This window comes from Saccopteryx leptura, chromosome 2 (genome assembly GCF_036850995.1).
Source record: "Saccopteryx leptura isolate mSacLep1 chromosome 2, mSacLep1_pri_phased_curated, whole genome shotgun sequence".
Classification (NCBI taxonomy): domain Eukaryota; kingdom Metazoa; phylum Chordata; class Mammalia; order Chiroptera; family Emballonuridae; genus Saccopteryx; species Saccopteryx leptura.
In genome coordinates this window covers 215,690,401-215,708,141 of record NC_089504.1, presented here as the reverse complement: position 1 = coordinate 215,708,141, position 17,741 = coordinate 215,690,401, and the positions used below count along the sequence as shown (strand labels likewise).

At 55.5% G+C, this 17,741-nt stretch overlaps 1 protein-coding gene across 1 annotated transcript; it reads left to right on the top strand.

Annotated features, from left to right (window-relative positions):
- Positions 1 to 5,588: 5,588 nt before the first annotated feature.
- AIRE (autoimmune regulator) lies at positions 5,589 to 15,642 on the top strand. Its single transcript, XM_066363655.1, has 14 exons — positions 5,589 to 5,738; positions 6,275 to 6,449; positions 6,709 to 6,864; positions 7,224 to 7,298; positions 7,932 to 8,045; positions 8,476 to 8,618; positions 8,778 to 8,858; positions 9,802 to 9,917; positions 11,010 to 11,094; positions 11,626 to 11,808; positions 12,485 to 12,603; positions 12,724 to 12,826; positions 14,951 to 15,019; positions 15,562 to 15,642. The coding sequence occupies exons 1-14, from the start codon at positions 5,589 to 5,591 to the stop codon at positions 15,640 to 15,642; spliced, it is 1,650 nt and encodes a 549-aa protein (XP_066219752.1).
- Positions 15,643 to 17,741: the final 2,099 nt, after the last annotated feature.

Here is a 17,741-nt window from a genome sequence, read left to right as displayed (position 1 = left end):
AGGAACATTCTGGAAAGCATGTCCCCAGGGGACCCTGGTCTCAGTACAGGCTTTCAGCCCCCAGAGAGCTAGCAGGGCCAGTGAGTAGCCAGGGTCTGCCTGTTGGCTCAGGGCCATGGGAAGGGGAAAGGGGAGTTTGAGGACCTATTACAGGATTGCCCACAACAAGCCCTTTGACCCGGAAAGTCCCTACATGTTTTCTGCTCTTATACTGTCCAGAGTCCTGTCCTAGTCCCTGTCCTCAAGGATCTCGCTTTCCCCAGAACTAGGCCATCAGTACACCCCAGGTTGGACTCCTTGTCCCTGGCCCAGCAGGAGGCTCATCCTCTCATCCACTTTATGAGCATGTATGTTTTGACCTTGCTCCAGGATGGGCCCTGGGGAAGGCTGGGCAGGGCTACAGCCCACGGCCCAGGTTCTTCAGGGCCTGAGGCTGGGAAGCCCTGGGAGCAGGTGGCCTGCCAGCCAGTGTGGGTGGCACTTTTCCCCGAGCTGCTCCTGCTGGTTCCCTTGACCCCAGTGCAGGTTGTCAAGGCCTTCAACCTCCACAGCTCAGGCACCAATGTCCAGCCCTAGAGTCCACACATCACATCTTCCTGCCCTTCTCCTTCACCGTCCCCTCGCTGAGTCAGGCACTGGTGGGCTCTGTGGGAAGCCCCAGTGGACCCCAGCTGCCCTGTGATTCTGTTCCTTGTTTGGTACCCTGCGTCTCTCCTTCTGGGCTTTTCCAAGGTTCTGATTGTTTGTGGCTCGCTTTTGTTTTTAACCCCCTTGGTAGTGGGAGCTCCTGCTATGATCCTGGTGCTGACTGGGTCACATTTTAGGGGGCAGGTGGCTGTCCTCCTGGTGCCCTGCTGGCCAACCCCTTGGTTCTGGGTGAAGGGCCTGGCCATGGAGAGGCCATGGAGGGCTGAGGCCGACCCGGAGACTCCATGCTGGATGCTGGCTTGGCAAAGGGAGGCTGTGCAGGGGACTCTGCCCTATGAAGTCCATAGAGACCTCCCACAAGCATCTTGGGCTCACTCTGGGGGTGAGCAGAGACAAAGTGGGAAGCCTGTAAGGGTAGCAGTCCTCCAACCTGCCTGCCCCCTTCCCGTGGTATGTTTGGCAGAGGCCCAACCTGACTTTGACCTCAACCTGGGTCCTGGATGCAGGAGGAGGAGTTGCTGTAGGCCAGTGAGGGTGGAGGGGATGGCGGGCTCTGAGTGTGGAGCTATGTGGAGGCCCATGAAGGGCCCAGGTTGGCCCAGGGCACTGGTACAGAAGTCAATTGGGTGATTCCATCTTCCCATGGATGTGCAGAAGCCTGCAGAGAACAACACAGGAGCCCACCCAGAGCCCGACTGAGAAACAGAAAGTCACCATGACAGTGAGATGCAGATGACAGGCCCTCATACCTAAGGACAGCCGGTCTTTGTCAAAGAAGCAAAAGCCATGCAAGGGAGGAAAGACAGTCTTTTTAACAAATGGTCCTGGGACAACTGGGCATCTACACACAACACAATAAACCACAACCCCGACCTGCTTCTCATCACACACAAAAGTCAATTCGAGGCAGATCATAAATCTATGTGTAAAAAGTAAATGATAGCCTGACCAGGCAATGGCACAGTAGATAAGAGTGTCGGACTGGGATGCAGAGGACCCAAGATCGCTGGCTTGAGCACAAGCTCATCTGGTTTGAGCACAGCTCGCCAGCTTGAACCCAAGGTCACTGGCTTGAGCAAGGGGTCACTCAGTCTGCTGTAACTCCCAGTCAAGGCACATATGAGAAAGCAATCAATGAACAACTAAGGTGCTGCACCAAAGAATTGATGTCTGTCTGTCCCTATCTGTCCCTCTCTCTGTCTCTCTCTCTGTCTCCATCACAAAAAAAAAAAAAAAAAAAAAAAAAAAAAAGATAAAGCAACCAGATGTTGTCCTTCTAAAAGGTGGATGGTTAAATAAACCATGGTCAACCCAGACAATGGAATATTATTCAGTGATAGAAAAAATGAGCTATGAAGCCATAAAAAGACATGGAGGATCCTTAAATAAAAATTACTGTGTGAACAAAGCCAATCTAAAAAAGGCTACAAACATTATGATTCATACAATATAGCACACTTGGAAAGGCAAAACTATAGACAGAAAAAGGAATCACAGTTGCCAAGGGTTGAGGGGAGGGCAGGATAAATAGGCAGGATGCAGGAGATTTTTAGGGCAGTGAAACTACTTTGTCTGATACTGTAGTGGACACATGTCAGTATACATCATCCAAACGCTTAGAATATAAAACACAGGGAATGAACCCTTATGTAAACTACAGACTCTGGGCAATAATGATGTCAGTGTAAGCTCATCTGTTGTAACAGATGCACTGCTCTGGTGGGGATGTTGATAGTGGGGGGGGGCTGTGCATATGTGGGGGAGGAGGATGCATGGGAGCTCTCTGTACTTTCTGTTCAGTTTAGCTGCTCTAAGAAATAATCATTTTAAAAAGAATAAACAATAACATCTATTTAAAAAAAATAGTGGTTGGGGGCCAGCCTGGGGCCACCCAAGGTCATGGCTCACAGGCCTCCCTCTCCTCCATCAGGTAAGTTCCCCTTTGGGTTGGGTCCCTCCCAGGAGTACACAAGTGTTGGGATTCCCCTAATGCTGCTCCCCATTTCAGAGCACCCTTTTTCAGGGGTATGCACTTCCTGTCTTCACTGCCGTTCCCCACTCTGCCCAGTCCACCCTTCAGTGACCTCACCAATGACCTCCAGTTGACTCAGTCTGAGAGTCAGCACTCAGTACTCACAGGACACATAGCCGGTGAGATGCAGCTCAGTGTCTTGCCCTCCTGGACATTTTCTGGTTGGCCTCTGCGTGTTTCTCAGGGGCAGAGCAGCCACAGAAAGGCTTCCTTTTCCCACCTCCTCTCTTCTTTCAACTTCAGGGTTCTAAATACATCAACAACCTGTCTACCTCCAAGCTGACATCTTCAGCCAGATTAGGTGGAGTTTATTCCAGGGATGCAAGGCTGGTTCAATATTTGAAAGTCAGGCCCTGGCAGGTTGGCTCAGCGGTAGAGCGTTGGCCTGGTGTGCGGGGGACCAGGGTTCAATTCCTGGCCAGGGCACATAGGAGAAGCGCCCATTTGCTTCTCCACCCCCCCTTCCCTCCTTCCTCTCTGTCTCTCTCTTCCCCTCCCGCAGCCAAGGCTCCATTGGAGCAAAGATGGCCCGGGCACTGGGGATGGCTCCTTGGCCTCTGCCCCAGGCGCTAGAGTGGCTCTGGTCACGGCAGAGCGATGCCCCGGAGGGACAGAGCATCGCCCCCTGGTGGGCAGAGCGTCGCCCCTGGTGGGTGTGCTGGGTGGATCCTGGTCGGTCGGGCGCATGCGGGAGTCTGTCTGACTGTCTCTCCCCGTTTCCAGCTTCAGAAAAAAAAAAAAAAAAAATTTGAAAGTCAAACCATGCAATTGACCATGTTAAGAGAATAAAGAAGAAAAATCATGTGATCATATCAGTTGATACAGAAAGGCATCTGACAAAATGCAACACCCATTCATGATAAAAACTCTCATAAATATAGGAATGGAAAGGGACTTCCTAATCTGGATAAAGAGCATGTACAAACACCCTACAGCTTTCTCCCTAAGATCAGGAACAAGACAAGAATGTCCACTCTCACCACTTGTACCCAACACCTGCTGAACTTCTCACCACTGCAATAAGGCAAGAAAAGGGACTAACAGGCATATAGTTTGGGAAAGAAGAAATGAAACTATTCCTACTGACAGATGGCATGGTTGTCTTTGCACAAAATCCCAAAGATTCTATAAAACTGATGGATAGATGGACACATACAGATTAATGGAACAAAATAAAGTACCCAGAAATAGATCCACAAACATAGGCCCAACTGATTTCTTAAGTTAATTAATTTTTGTTGTGGTAAAATACACATAACATAAATCTGCCATTTTAACCATTTGAACGTTTAGAATTTGGTAGCAATTGGTATATCACAATGTTGTGCAACCATCACCACTGTCTATTTCCAAAACTTTTTCATCACCCCATTGAAACCTCATATTCATTAAGCAACTATCCCCCTGCCCCCTTCATTTCCTGGACACAAATAATCTGCTTTCTGTCTCTGCATTTGCCTAGTTTGGGCATTTCATATACATAAATGGAATCATACAATATGCTACTTTCTATGTCTGATTTACTTCACTTAGCATAATGTTTTCGAGATTCATCCATGTCATAGCATATATTAGAATGTCATTACTTTTATGGCTGAATATATTCTATTGCATGGTTGGACCACATTTTACTTATCCATTCTCCTGTAAGTGAACACTTGGGTTGTCTCTCCCCTCCTTTGGCTATTGTGATAGGGCTACTGTGAACGTAAGTGCACAAGTTTTTCTTTTTTAAAACATGTTTTCAGTTCCTTGGGGCATACATGTGGCAGTGGACTTGCTGAGTCATATGGTGGTTTTATGTTTAACTTACAGGGGAACCACCAGCAGAGGAGCTAATGTGCTCACCCCCTTGCAGGTGAAGACATAGACCTAGAAATGATCTACCAAGCAGCAGGTAGGTCGCTGCACCCTGTGCCTCACGGAGAAACTGAGGCTCACCTCCACGAGGGCAGTGACTCAGCCCTTGGTCCCTTGCCCTTCTGTGGGTCACACAAGCCATCTTCACACATCCCAACAGCTCTGGGTCACCTGTAGTAAGGAGCTGTCATGGAAACCCCCATGTGGTGGAAAGTCCAAAATTCTACCAGAGCCTCTTTTCTAATCTCCAAGCAAGTGGCTGGGTGACACCCACAGCGGTCAGGCTCGGTTCAGTGACACAGGCGTATCTGCAGGGGGTTCATGGCTCTTAAAAAAGTGAACTGAGGACTGATCTTCTTGGAAGATTTTGATCCCCTACTGTCTTATGGCTAACAGTCCCTCAATGACCACTCTGCCAAGTTAGGGAAGGGGTGATATGGATGCCAAGTGATGGTGGAGGATGATGATGCTCCAAGGAGAAGGCCACTGAGCTAAGGGAGGCAATGCCTGCTGGTCACCCCTAAAGCCAAGGTTTCCATGCACCCCTGGGTACCTTCATGTGGGAATTTGGGAGTCGGCTGACCCAGCAGTTGACATTAGATATGACATGAAGTGGCTTTGCTTTACTGAGGCTGAGCCCTCATGAGTGAGGGGACTGGGAACACTGATCAAGAAGCTTCCTTTGCAAAGGAAAGACAAACCGACAGACTGCTGGCAGGTGCAGGGTGGGGGCTGGCAGGTGGACAGCCTTGTGTTTTACTCAGTTACAGAAGTTTCCAGTCCTGCCCCTCGGGACGCTCCCCCGGGCCCTGATTGGCTTTGGGCCAGGCAGCACAGCCTTCGCTCTTTCGGTGAGGAGTCCGGTATAATAGGGACCCAGCATCGGCTGCACTCAGCCCCGCAGAGGTGCCGGCAAGAGTGTCTGGCGGGGCTGGGAGAGCGCGAAGCAGACACGGCACAGACATTCCATAAGCCCGGCGGCACCCCGTGGCCGCGGGACCCCAGGCGGGGAGTGGGGGCTCCCAGACCCGCGCCCCCGGACCCCGCAATGGCAGGCGAGGTCCGCGCCGGCGGGGACGCGCCGCTGCGCCGCTTCTTGAGGCTGCACCGCACCGAGATCGCCGTGGCGGTGGACAGCGCCTTCCCGCTCCTGCACGCGCTGGCCGACCACGACGTGGTGCCAGAGGACAAGTTCCAGGTGGGCCACCAATCCCGACCCCACACATGCCCCGCCCAGGCTCCAGGATTAGCGCAGGGAAGAGTATTACCAGGTGAAACTGCCCCCGCCCCTCCCTACTCTTGGTTTTTAATTCCTCACTCAACGCCCCGCCCACAGCCAGATAGATGGTCTCCAGGACAAGTTAGAGGTTGGCCCATGCCCCCAATGCCCTAGCCCTCTCCAAGCCCCAGCCACCAGTTTATGGGAGAGTTTCCAGGACAAGTTCCAGATGTGCACCCAACGCAGATCCCTAAAGCCCTCTTCCAGCCCTCCCCACGCCTATGTCCAAGCCAGATGCATGCTCCCCTATGATGAGCTCCAAGTGAGCCCCCCTTATCCCAGCACCCCCATGCCATCCTCAAGCCTTCTCCAAGTCAAGGAATGGACATGATGCCCAGGTCTCCAGCAGCCTCCTCTGGGTTGGCATCCACCCTCTAGTCCCACTGTGGAAGCAAGAGGAAGCAGGGTACTGGGGAAGCACAGGCAGGGCCCCCCACTCTCTGCTCTTGCTTCAGGAGACACTGCGTCTGAAGGAGAAGGAGGGCTGCCCGCAGGCTTTTCATGCACTCCTCTCCTGGCTCCTGACCCAGGATGCGGCTGTCATCCTGGACTTCTGGAGGGTTCTCTTCAAGGATTACAACCTAGAGAGATATGCCCGGCTGCAGCCCATCCTAGACAGCTTCCCCAAGGGTGAGAGCTCTGGGCTGAGGCTAGAGGCTGGCGTTCCAGTGGATCAGCCTCCCTCTCTGGAGATTGAGGTTCCTGGGTCATGTTGCTGAGCCCCAGCGGACTGTAACAAGGAAGAGTGGGGAGGTTGGGTTAGGGAGACTTGGGTATCACTAAGGACAACCTTAAGTTCTAAGAGGCAGGGGCTGGAGGCATTGCCCAACTTGCCTGGGGGTCAGTTCTGGGCTTGAGGCCTGGTCTTATTTCTGTGCCTGCCCTGTAGATGTGGATCTCAGCCAGCCCCGGAAGGGGAGGAAGCCCCCTGCTGGCCCCAAGACCACAGGGCCGCTGCCCAGACCCCCAACCAAGAGGAAGGCCCTGGAGGAACCTCGGACTGCCCCACCCGTAGCCCCGTCTCCGAGGGGTACCTCCAGCCCAGGTACATATTTTGAGGAGCAGGTCTGGCTAAAGGTCCCCCTAGGAGCCCTACACCCATCCCCAACCACCACACCTCCTCCCCAACTGTTTCTGAGAACATTTGTCCCACATGATCAGCAGGAGCCAGCTTGGCGGGGGGCAGCAGAGGTCCCCTTTGGGTGCTTAGTGGACACACTGGAGGTTGTCCCAGTGCCCGTGAAATAGGCAGGTGGGTGCCACTTCCTTTTCACTGATGTGGACACCAGAGCCCTGTAAATCAAGGGGACCCACGGGAGTTGGAAGACCACTTCCCACCCTGTGCTTTCCATTCTGCTGGCCAACTGGCCCTGGAGTGGAGAGCAGGACCGGCTCCCCCTACAGGCTCTCAGGCGAAGGCCAAGGCGCCCAAGAAGCAGGAGAACACCACAGAGCCACAGCGCCTCCCACTGGGGAATGGTGAGCAGGCCCCAGGACACCTGCTCCTGGGCCAGGGTCAAAGGGGTCAGGGTCAAGGGGATTCAGGGAGGTGGGGGGGTCTGTCCTCTGAGGGCCTGTCCTGGGACCTGGGACCATGCTGGCATCTCACCCAAAGCCACAATCGGGAAAGAGGGCATGACTTGGATCAACCCTCCTGTGCCCGTCTTTTAAGGCCATCTGAACTCTGCTTCCTCCAGAGAATCCTCCCTGGTGCCTTATCTGGATGCCTTTTCCTGTCCCTTTCCTACCCCAGAACACAGGACCTCAGAGACCCCCTGCGGTCACCTGGTACTGACCTAGGGGCAGGTCCTGGGTTATCTGCCTACTTCCTAGCACAGCCCAGGGTAGTATCTCAGGAGTCCCTGTTCATTCCTACCTTCTGTGTTCAGTTGGTGCGTGCACGTGTGCCTACACACACACAGCTGGTCTCTGCTCTGACACATAGGCTGCCTGTCTGTGTGTGGAGGGGCTGGGCCCCCTCTGAGGCCTGCCCTGAGCAAAAAAAAGAAGGATTCTGGTGCCCAGGTGCCTCTTGCTCCGCAGTGCCAGAATGGAGAAGGAGGGTACCCAGGAACTATCTTCCTGATGGAAGACCCCCATTCCCTTCCCCAGGAATTCAGACTATGTCTGCTTCAGTCCAGAGAGCCATGGCTGTGTCATCTGGGGATGTCCCAGGAGGCTGCGGGGCTGTGGAGGGGATCCTTATCCAGCAGGTGTTTGAGTCAGGTTAGATGGCGCTGGCCCCTGGGCTCTCTGGTAGCCACACCCCCCTTAGCTCTCTCATGGCCCCAGAACAGACATGACCATGGATGAGGCCACAGCATTCCTCTAGTTCTGCTGGATTGGAGGGGCAGGTGGGGCACTAAGGGCTCCCTGTAGGGGAGGGATCCAGTGTGAGCCCATTTAAATTAATTATATCTGCAACAACCATACTTAAATAAAACCCCATACTAACATTCCAGGTAGACATGAATCTGAGAACCCTCCCATGCCTAGGACCCTGGCCTCAGCCCTGACTGGGGCAGGTGGAGGGAAGAGCATCCAGCTGTATGGCTTAGGGTCTCTCTGCCATCTGCTGGCCGTTGGCCTGGGCTTGCAGCGTGGCTGAGCAGGGCCAGCTGGGCAGGCAGCCAGGTCAGTCAATATCTCCTCCCAGGTGGCACCCAGAAGTGCATCAAGGTTGGGGGGGTATACACGCCCAGCAAGTTTGAAGACCCCTGCGGGGGGAAGAACAAAGCCCGCAGCAGCAGTGGCCTGAAGACCCTGGTCCGAGCAAAGGGGACCCAGGTTGCTGCCCCTGTAAGCCCTGCCCGACTGTCCCTGGGGAGGCCCCTCGGCACCCATTCCCAGGACACACAGTGGCAGCAGCATTGCCTCTGGGCCAGGAACGCTGCCTATGGCTGGGAGCTCCCTGCTGGGCTGCCTCCCTTGTTGTTGACCCCATCTTCTTCCCAGCAGGCTGGAGGGGACCCAAGGGTAGGCCAGCAGGGCAAGGTCCCAGCATCTCCTACCCTCTCCAGTGAGCCCCAGCTCCAGCAGGTAACTCCCAGACATGGGCGGAGGGTGCCCCTCATCTCCACAACCCTGAGGGCTTGCCGCCACTTGTCCAGGGCATTGACTCCCATGACTGCAGGACAAGGCCTAAGCTCCTGTTCACATGGTGGACCTCTTTTTGTCAACAGTATCTTTTTTTCTGATAACACAAAATTGTAAACATTCAAATAAGTCTGAGAAAGTGAGTCCTCCCAGGCTTTTAAAACCAAGGCGTTTGGTCCAGGTGCCAGCTGTTTCTTGTCTCACAGTTGGCCCGTGGATGGTAACCTGAGTGCCAAACACATCCTTGGGCTCCCAGCACTGTTTTTTAATGAGGCAGAAACAGACTCCAATTCCTCCACACCAGGCACTATCTGGGCCTGGGCATCCGGGAGCTAGCGGGACCCGTGCCAGCTCCCGGATGGCGGGGTCAGGAGGATTGTTAAAATGAGTGTGCTCATTGCTGTGCAGGGCTGCCCAGCCTGGCAGTTCAGGAGGTTTCTAGGGAAGGTGGCATCAGGAAGGGCATGGTGAGCACTATGCAGGCAAGAGCAGAATAGACTGGAGGCCCCAGGTGGAGGTGACAGTGAGTGCCCGGGGCCAACAGGAACACCACTGGATTTACCCCTCTTTGCCCTGTGAGGAAGGGGCAGCATGAGTGTGGGCATGCAGTCCAGGGACTGCCTGGAGCACAGGTGCCCGTGAGAAACCTGGATTTCTAAAGGTCTGTTCTTCCCAAGAGAGATAAATCTGGGAGGTGGGCAGGGACTAGAGTCTCAGAAATGGAAAGGATCTTGGGTCGGCTGGGAAGCAGGCATCTGCCAGCAGTGGAGCAGGCCAGGGGACCTGGGTAGCCCTGGGGGCCCTGCAGTGGAGCTGGTCTGGGGGTTCTTTGGGAGGCTGGGCTCCACCCCCATCCCCCAGGGCATGTGGTGTCTTTCTGCGTCAGAAGAATGAGGACGAGTGTGCAGTGTGCAGGGATGGTGGGGAGCTCATCTGCTGTGATGGCTGCCCCCGAGCCTTCCATCTGGCCTGCTTGTCCCCACCACTCCAGGAAATCCCCAGGTGAGCGTGGATGTTGGTCACCTCCGCAGCACCCATCCTACCCCCACCTGGCTTCATAGCCATCTGCACCCACTGACCCTGAGTGGGAGGCAGCCTAGAAGTCTCCTTGCTCCACAGGTGGGAAGGGAGGCCCACCTTAGAGGGAGCCTTGGTTCAGGTCACTAGGCAGTGGGGCTGGGGCCTGGGCGACTCCCACTCCTCTTCCCTGAGTGGCCATACTGTCCCCAGCCTGGTCAGCAGGGCCCTCAGGGTAGTGAAGCAGAATGGAGGCTGGAGGCAAAAAGTGGCCGGCCTGCCTCATCTCACTCCCAGGCAAACTCCCATGAGCACCTGACCCCTTACCCCCACAGCAAAGTCAGGGTCATGGAGCCCAGAGGGCACAGAGCTGCACCTTAAGGGCTGGTCTACCTCTTGGTGTCCCCCCTCCCCGGCCCAACTGGAGAGCCCTGCCCTCTACCACCTATGCTCACAGGTCATGGTGTATGCAGGGAGGGCCTGGGCAGAGTTGTAGCCCTGGCTCTGCCCCTGCTCACTGTGTGACCTTGACCAGGTCACATCTTTCTAAGCTTTAGATGCTTCTGCATTAAAACGAGGTGGTTTGGACAGGTCATTTGTTCAGCTCTTCACCGACACTGTCATTCTTCCATTCTCTTCCTTCGTGCCCTTGCCTGGCTCCCTTCTACAGGGCACCATCTCACTCGTGGAGTGTGGTGGGGCCAGGGGTACAAACATCCCAGGCTAGGGAGGCCCCACTTGCAGTTCAGGCCCATGACAGCCAGCCATGACAGCTGTGTGTGTGCGTGTTGGGCACTCTTGGGGCTCATCAGAGAAGCATGCTGCGGGATACTGACCATGTTGGTGAGGGCCACCCCCCCAGTGGTAAATATTGAGCATCCTTGGCTCTTCTGCTGACTGGCTAAGCAGGCCCTTCCTTGTAGCTCTGCCCACTTCCTGCCTGGGCCTTAGTTTTCCCATCTATGAAAGGAAAGGGTGACTTGAAGGAGCTCTCAGGCTAGATTCCCTTTGGGTTTGGGAATCTAGCAAACCTTCTGTCTTGTCCTGCATGCCTCTGGTCGATAACAACAAGAGCAGTGGGACCTGGAGGTGCTCCAGCTGCCTCCAGGGAAGAGCTCAGCGTGACCTGCCCAGGTCTGAGGAGCTGCCTGCAGAGACACCGGTAAGCAAAGGCCCTCTGCGCACCTGGAGTGCTGCCTGCTGGTCACTCCTGTGGGTCAGGCCTGCCCTATAATTGAACCATGCCCCCCGCCCTGGCCTAGCCACATCCATTTGATTTTCTACAATGGGGCCTGAGGGGGTGCCAGCTACCGGGTAGCTGCCCTTACAGTGGCCCTGTTTCTCAGTGCCCAGACATGGGGGGCTCTTTCAGTCCAACACTTTGACCACTAATAATGTCCACCCAAAAATGTTTTAGTGTCTGTTGCAACAAAGACATGAAGGATACGATACATGCCTGGATGTAGATGGAGTGTTTACTCTGACAGTCCCGGAGGCCCCAGGACACCCCATTTTTAGATGGGGAAAGGGTAGGGGGCTGAGGACCACAGAGCTGGGACTGCACCCAGGCCTTTCAACCCAGTGTGTGGTTCCTTCCACAACATCAGCCCCCAGTTCCCAGCAGTCACTAACTCCCTGGGTGGTGCTGGCAAGTCCCCTGCAGACCCTCTGAGCACTGGGCCTCTGGCTCCAGGTCATCCTGGGACTGAGGTCCTCAGGAGAGGAGGTGAAGGGACTGCTCAGGGATCCCCAGGCTGGGATGGACACGGCTGTCACCTACAAGCACCTGCTGACCCCACCTTCGGCAGCATCCCTGCCTGTACTGGACCCGTCAGCCCTACACCCCATGTTATGTGTGGGCCCTGAGGTGCAGCAGGTGAGGGGGCTGGGGTCTGGGCGCCTGCTTTCAGGGAACTCAGGATCTGCAGGGCAGCCTGAAACAGGAGAGACACACAGGGGGAAAGAGGACAGGAGTCTAATGGAGGTGAGGGGTCAGGGCTCAGAGGCGGTCTCTGCCAGGAGCAGCCAGACTGGCCATGGGGAGGACAGGTGGGAAGAAGCTGGAAGGAGGCACAGGGGCTGGGTACTGTGGGAGAGCACCCAGAACAAGGTGGGGGCCTCTGGAGGGGCTGGGGGAGAGGATTTCTGGAGGGATTCCTGCAGTGGTGAGACATTCTCTAATTGTTCCTGAAATCCCCACCCCACCCTTAAAAGAGGCAGGATAATATAAAAAGGGATGGAATGGCATTTTGGGGAGTCCCCAGGTACCCCAGTTCCTCATGCCATTCCAGGGATCACTTGATCATCTTTGAAGGGGGTCCAGACCCACCAAGAGGAGCAAGGGAGGGCACCTGGTTTCTCCGGGCTTCAGCTCAACGATGCAAAGGGTCCCTGCCCCCCGGCACTGGGATCCCCAAACCACCCCTCTCCCCCCCCACCCTCCACCCCGCGTCCCCCGTCCAGCACCGCAGGGTCCCTGGAGTAGGGCAGAGGGCGCAGGGTCTGTAGTACTCCCATCCAGGCCTCAGGTCACGGTGCCATCTGCCCCGCAGGGCCCGGCATCCGGTGCGCGATGCGGAGTGTGCGGGGACGGCACAGACGCGCTGCGGTGCGCGCACTGCGCCGCTGCCTTCCACTGGCGCTGCCACTTTCCCTTCGGCGCTCGGCCCGGGTGAGTGCGGTGGCCAGGGGGCGGGGGACGACCTCTGCAGCGCCGCGAGAGACCATCCCTACACCCCACAATCTTCAGCCAAGCCCAGGCAACTCCCAACCTGCCCTCTGCTCTGCGAAGGGTTGTCTTGCGCTGCAGATCCTGCTCCGGAGACCCCGCCCCGACCCCCGGGGAGGGGGCGTCCGCCCAGAATCCAGCCCGCCAGGCTCCCGGGTCCGCCAAGGTTAGTGCCCGCAGTGGGCAGAGGGGAAGTCCGCGGGGTTGAGATGTGAGGGGAGCGCAGCTCGAGAGGAGTCTCGGGGCATCAGTTTCGCGGATTTGAACCATTTAAATCCATTTTAAAAGAAAACCCACCTAAGTATTGGTGAGTCGAAGTCACAGGTTGGATGCACGTTTGTGCCCTGAGCTCCTCTAATCCTCAGCGCCTCTCCCCGTCTGGGAGTGCCGGGTGAATTGGGGTGAACGGCGAGCGGAAAGGAGGCACCACAGTGGGGTGAGCACAAACTCGCGATGACCGACGGTGACCTACTCGTGTAATCTACCCCTAGCCACAAAGAAAGTTCAAATTTATAGAGAATTTTTATAAAAATGGATATAAGTCGAACAGAGGATACCCGGGAGGCAAGATCTCAACAGACTGAGGAATACATTTTCAGTTTATTTTCTGCGTTTGAAGTTAAAGAGGGATGTAAGGAAGATTACCGGGAGGAGGGAGAAAGCAAGGCAGAGATTACAGGATAGTTAAGATTAAGTGCTCTCTTGAGGGCGACAGGGGCGTTTCAAAGGTGTGTCAGTTTTGGTGCACAGAAGCAATGGATAGGGCTGGTTTAAGGCAAAGAAAAGTCTTTTACAGAAGCAGTTATTTGCTTGTGACTACGCAGCATGACCTGCCCAGTTAGGAATTTATGATCAGATCGCCCTGTGAGGTTACTTTCTGTAGAAACCCATTTCTGTACACACCTTAATCCTCCAGCAAGTCCTGGGTTGGGACCCTTTCTGGCCCCATCCTGCCAGCCAGGAGTCCCTGGGAAGAAGTAACTCTCCATCCTCATTTGTCCAGGAGAAAATGCAGCCAAGGCCCCGGCAGCTGAACAGCAGTCACCCGGGGTCCTTCAGAACCTGGGGGGGGGGGGGTTCGGGGGTCCCTGGTGGAGCCTCCAGAGGGTGGTGCTTCTTCCCTGGTACCCTATGCAGAGACCTTCCTGACCACATCCCTGGCCTGGAGAAATCTTTGGTGCCCCAGGGGTGGTGACAAGTCCTGCCTCCACCCAAGCTCATCCTGTTTTCTAGCCTTAGCCATGCTATCCAACACACTTCATGGGAGATGGTACCAACAGGCACGGCATCAAGGCTCTGCCCAGGAGGGGCCTCATGAGGCCACATGGCAGGGCTTACAGCTGCCTGGGCCCTGTTCCTGCTGGAAGCCTCTCTCATAGTTCCCATCCATCCGCAAAGTGTGACCAAACCAGCTCAAGACCTCCTCCTCCAGGCAGTCTTGAGGGGTTGGTCTCCCAGGAGGGGTGCCTCCCTCCAGAATAAGCTTCCTTTGTTGCGACCTGGGTTCTTTTCTCTTAACAGAAAAGAACTTTTTCAACGTAATGTAAAGTGTGATGCCATTTTGGAGTAAAAAGTTGCAGCTCCCTTTGCCCCTCTCCCCCAGGCACAGTCACATGACTGTGGCCCAGACTCTTTCCTGACAGCTCCTGCACACCTTGGGGCTATGCTCCTCCTTCAAGCACTCAGGGCTGGTGGCATCTGGCAGGGCCTGTGTTTATCACACCTGCCCCGTTTTAAGTGCTGACATTTGGCTGTTTTGAGCTATAAACCCAGAAATTTCACTTGGTTCTACTTAGTGTGGACTTCTTCCCTCTTAACCAGGAGCTTCATTCCCTGCTCTGGCCCCTTGCCAAGGGGCATGGTTGGCCCTGGTCATGCTTGTTGGATGGTTGAATGGCTGGCACTGGAATAGGCACTTTCCTCTCTGGGCTTCAGTTTTCCATCAGCGACAGAGTTCTCTAAGTCACCTCCATTCCCCAGAGGGCCACACGCAGCATGTAGAGGCAGACAGGCCTGGGGGCTCAGGGTTGCCAGCTTCTGCAGGTGTAGGGCCCTGGGCAAGCAGTCCCAAGCTCACTCATACCCTGCCTATGCCCACTGCCCCTGGAAGGAACTGGGTGTTGGAATTCAGTTCTCAGAACCCCCCCAAAGAAGCACTGCAGCACCCCCACTGCCCTGGCACCTGCCACCCACCCCCAGCTCCTGAAGCCTTTGCAAGGAGTCCTGTTTCCATGGGGATGTCCCCAGCAGGGGTGTGGAAGTTGGAGTGACTGCCTTTCCTGGGTTCCAGGTGGGGGATGATTCTACTGGTCACGAGCCCGTTCTGCACAGAGATGACCTGGAGTCTCTCCTGAGCGAGGTAATGCTTCATTTGGCCAGGCCTGCACCTGTCCTCCACCTGTCCTTTACTACTTCCCCCACCCCCAATGCAGCCAGTACCCGAGTCACAGGAGGGGGCTAAGAGACCCAGCTCTCCTAAGAGACCCTGGGCCAAAGTGCTCCAGCATGAGGCACTGACCACTCTATGTAGGCTAGCTGCTCCTTCTAGCCTGCTTGGGGGTCCTGGTGCTTGAATATGGGTGATCGGAGGCTGCAGAGCCCCAGCAACATGACCACCAAAGCCTGATTTGGAGGCCTGACTTTCCCCGGGGTAGGGCAGGGACCCCAGAAGCTCTGCTGTTTCTGAGTCTCTCACTCCCGCTCTCGGCCCAGGCCTCTGCCTGGTTTGCTAGGTTTGCTGGGAAGAAAATGTGGTTTTTAGGGGCCTCATCTTCTTTTCACAGGAAGTCAGCACCTCTAGCCATTCCCCTAGCCAGGTGGCCAGGTATGGGTGGGGTGGGCACACCTGTCTCTGGAGGTTCTGCCCAGGTCCCAGTGCCCTTGTTCTGCTCTGTCCTGCAGCACTCCTTTGATGGCATCTTGCAGTGGGCCATCCAGAGCATGTCCCGTCCGCTGGCCGAGGCGCCCACCTTCCCCTCCTGATCCAGGAGGGCCTATGCCTCACGCATGGTGAGGGGCTGAATGAGAGTGGACCCCCTATCCCTGCATCAGTAGACCTGTGAGTGCCCACTTGTTCATACAATGACTCTGCCCTGAGAGGTACAGAGGGGACGTGCTTCTGCACCCTTGGAGCCATCCAGGTTGGGGCCAGGAGGGACTGAGACATTCCAAGTGCTGTCCGCATCGCTTGTAAATACAAACCATCTTTGTAAACACAAAGTCATCATATGTGCTAAAACTAAAGTCACTTCTGTGTGGTTTTAACATGTTCTCCAGTGGGAGAGTGTGTTTATTTTGGGGGTTTAAAGCCTTGTGTTTCTGGTGCCTGAAGTGTAGGCTGAGCTGGCCCGGGTGGGTGGGGACTTGCCAAAACGGGAGGAGAAATGTCTGCAAGCAGAAATCACATGGAGAAGTGAACAGTGCGCCCCCCTCTGCCTCTGCCGGGAGTGCTCCTGTGCTGCCCTTGGCCCTGGGTTCGAGAAATCCAGGTCCTCACACTTTATCCTGCCCCCCACCTCTGCCTCTGCCCCAACTGTGCTCCTGCCCCACTCTGATCCACAAGGGCCAAGCTCATCCCATCCCAGGGCCTTTGCAGGGCTGCTCCTGCTCCTCAGATTTCCTTCCCTTGGTGCTTTGCAGTCTGTTTTCTCAGTGTTGAGAGCTCAGCCACAGTGCCACCTCATTCATCCATTCAGTCAGTCATTTATTCAAGAAAACTTCCTCCTTGTGGATCTTTTATGTGCTGAGCACTTTTCTGGGCATGGCGTCCTGGAGGAATATTCCAGTGGAGGAATGGATCACATACAAGAGGAATGTGGCCTCGGACAGGGTAGCTGCTCTGACACAGAGGCAGGACAGGAGACAGAGGGCAGGAGCATGCTGGGGGAGGAGCCAGTGTCTATGGGACAGACAGGAGGTCATGTGATTGTGGCACAGAGGCCACAGTAGGGAGTCTTATTTCCCTCTTGGCTACCACCACAGTCAGAAGCCAGCCTCTGGACTGGTCAATTTCTTTTCTGGTTGTATATGTCTCCTTCAGTACTGCAGCTAGCGACCCTGGGACTGTGTCTAGTTCTTGGCCATGTCCCCAGGGCTAGGCACAGCAGCTGGGTCATTGGTGGAATGGGCTGGAAAGGCTGGCATAGCTTCCTTACCTGCAGGAACCCATGGCAGAATGTCCAAATGGGGGTCAGAGATCTGGGAGGAAGGGGAGCAGCCACTGGTCTCCTTGTGAGTGGGCAGCACAGCTAGGACTTGTTCGCTGTCTTGGGACGTGGCTTTTGTTCCCACTGGGAGGCCCAGGCAGGGAGTGACAGTTAGGAATAGGGGACCCAGCTCAGGAGTCATAGGGTCCAGCTGGCTCACTCAGCCTCTCTGGAGACCCTCTGGGCTACTTTGCCTGCACATGGGCTCCTTAAACATCACCTGCAGGGTGAGGTGGGGAAGTGCAGGCACACCTAGAGATAGCTCATTAGGGTCTATTTAGCCCTTGAAGGGACCTGAGTCCCATCAGCTTTGGGTAAGTGTCCCATACTGCTTGGTTGAGCAGGTGTGTATGAGTGAGTGAGCAACTGTTTCAGGCTGGGCCAGGCCAGGCAGGCAGCAATGGGAAAGACAGCAACGCCAGGAGGGAATGAAGGAGCTGTGAATGCACTTGGAGTGTCCCAGCTTAGAGGTTGGGTCCTGGACACAGAAGGACACAGAGAAGGTAAGGACCAGAAAAGACGATTTGGAGGGAACACCCACAGCAGGCACAGGCTTGCTCACCCAGAGAAGGGGAGGAGGAAATGGAGCAGGGAGCCCTCCCCAACTGCAGGACCCTGCCTACCTGAGGTCCCAGCACTCGGAGCCCTGTCCCTCCTCCTCCCAGGTTGAGTCAGGGCTGGATGAAATTTGCAGAAGCCAGTGGGGGGTAGCATGGTGGGGACCATGGCAATGGAGTACATGTTCAGGAACTGACCAGGGTGAACCCAGATGCCAAGGGCATCCTGCCCATCAGTGTCCACACTCCCCCAGGGCAACCTCACTGTGAAATCCTCTACCACTGTGCACACACCTGGGCCTGGCCCTCCCCTCAGCCC

Coding starts and splice junctions, on each gene's coding strand:
- AIRE (XM_066363655.1), top strand. CDS start 5,589: ATGGCAGGCGAGGTCCGCGCCGGCGGGGACGCGCCGCTGCGCCGCTTC. Junction 8,046..8,475: donor CCAGCAGGTGTTTGAGTCAG/GTTAGATGGCGC, acceptor ATCTCCTCCCAG/GTGGCACCCAGAAGTGCATC. Junction 12,827..14,950: donor AGGCTCCCGGGTCCGCCAAG/GTTAGTGCCCGC, acceptor CCTGGGTTCCAG/GTGGGGGATGATTCTACTGG.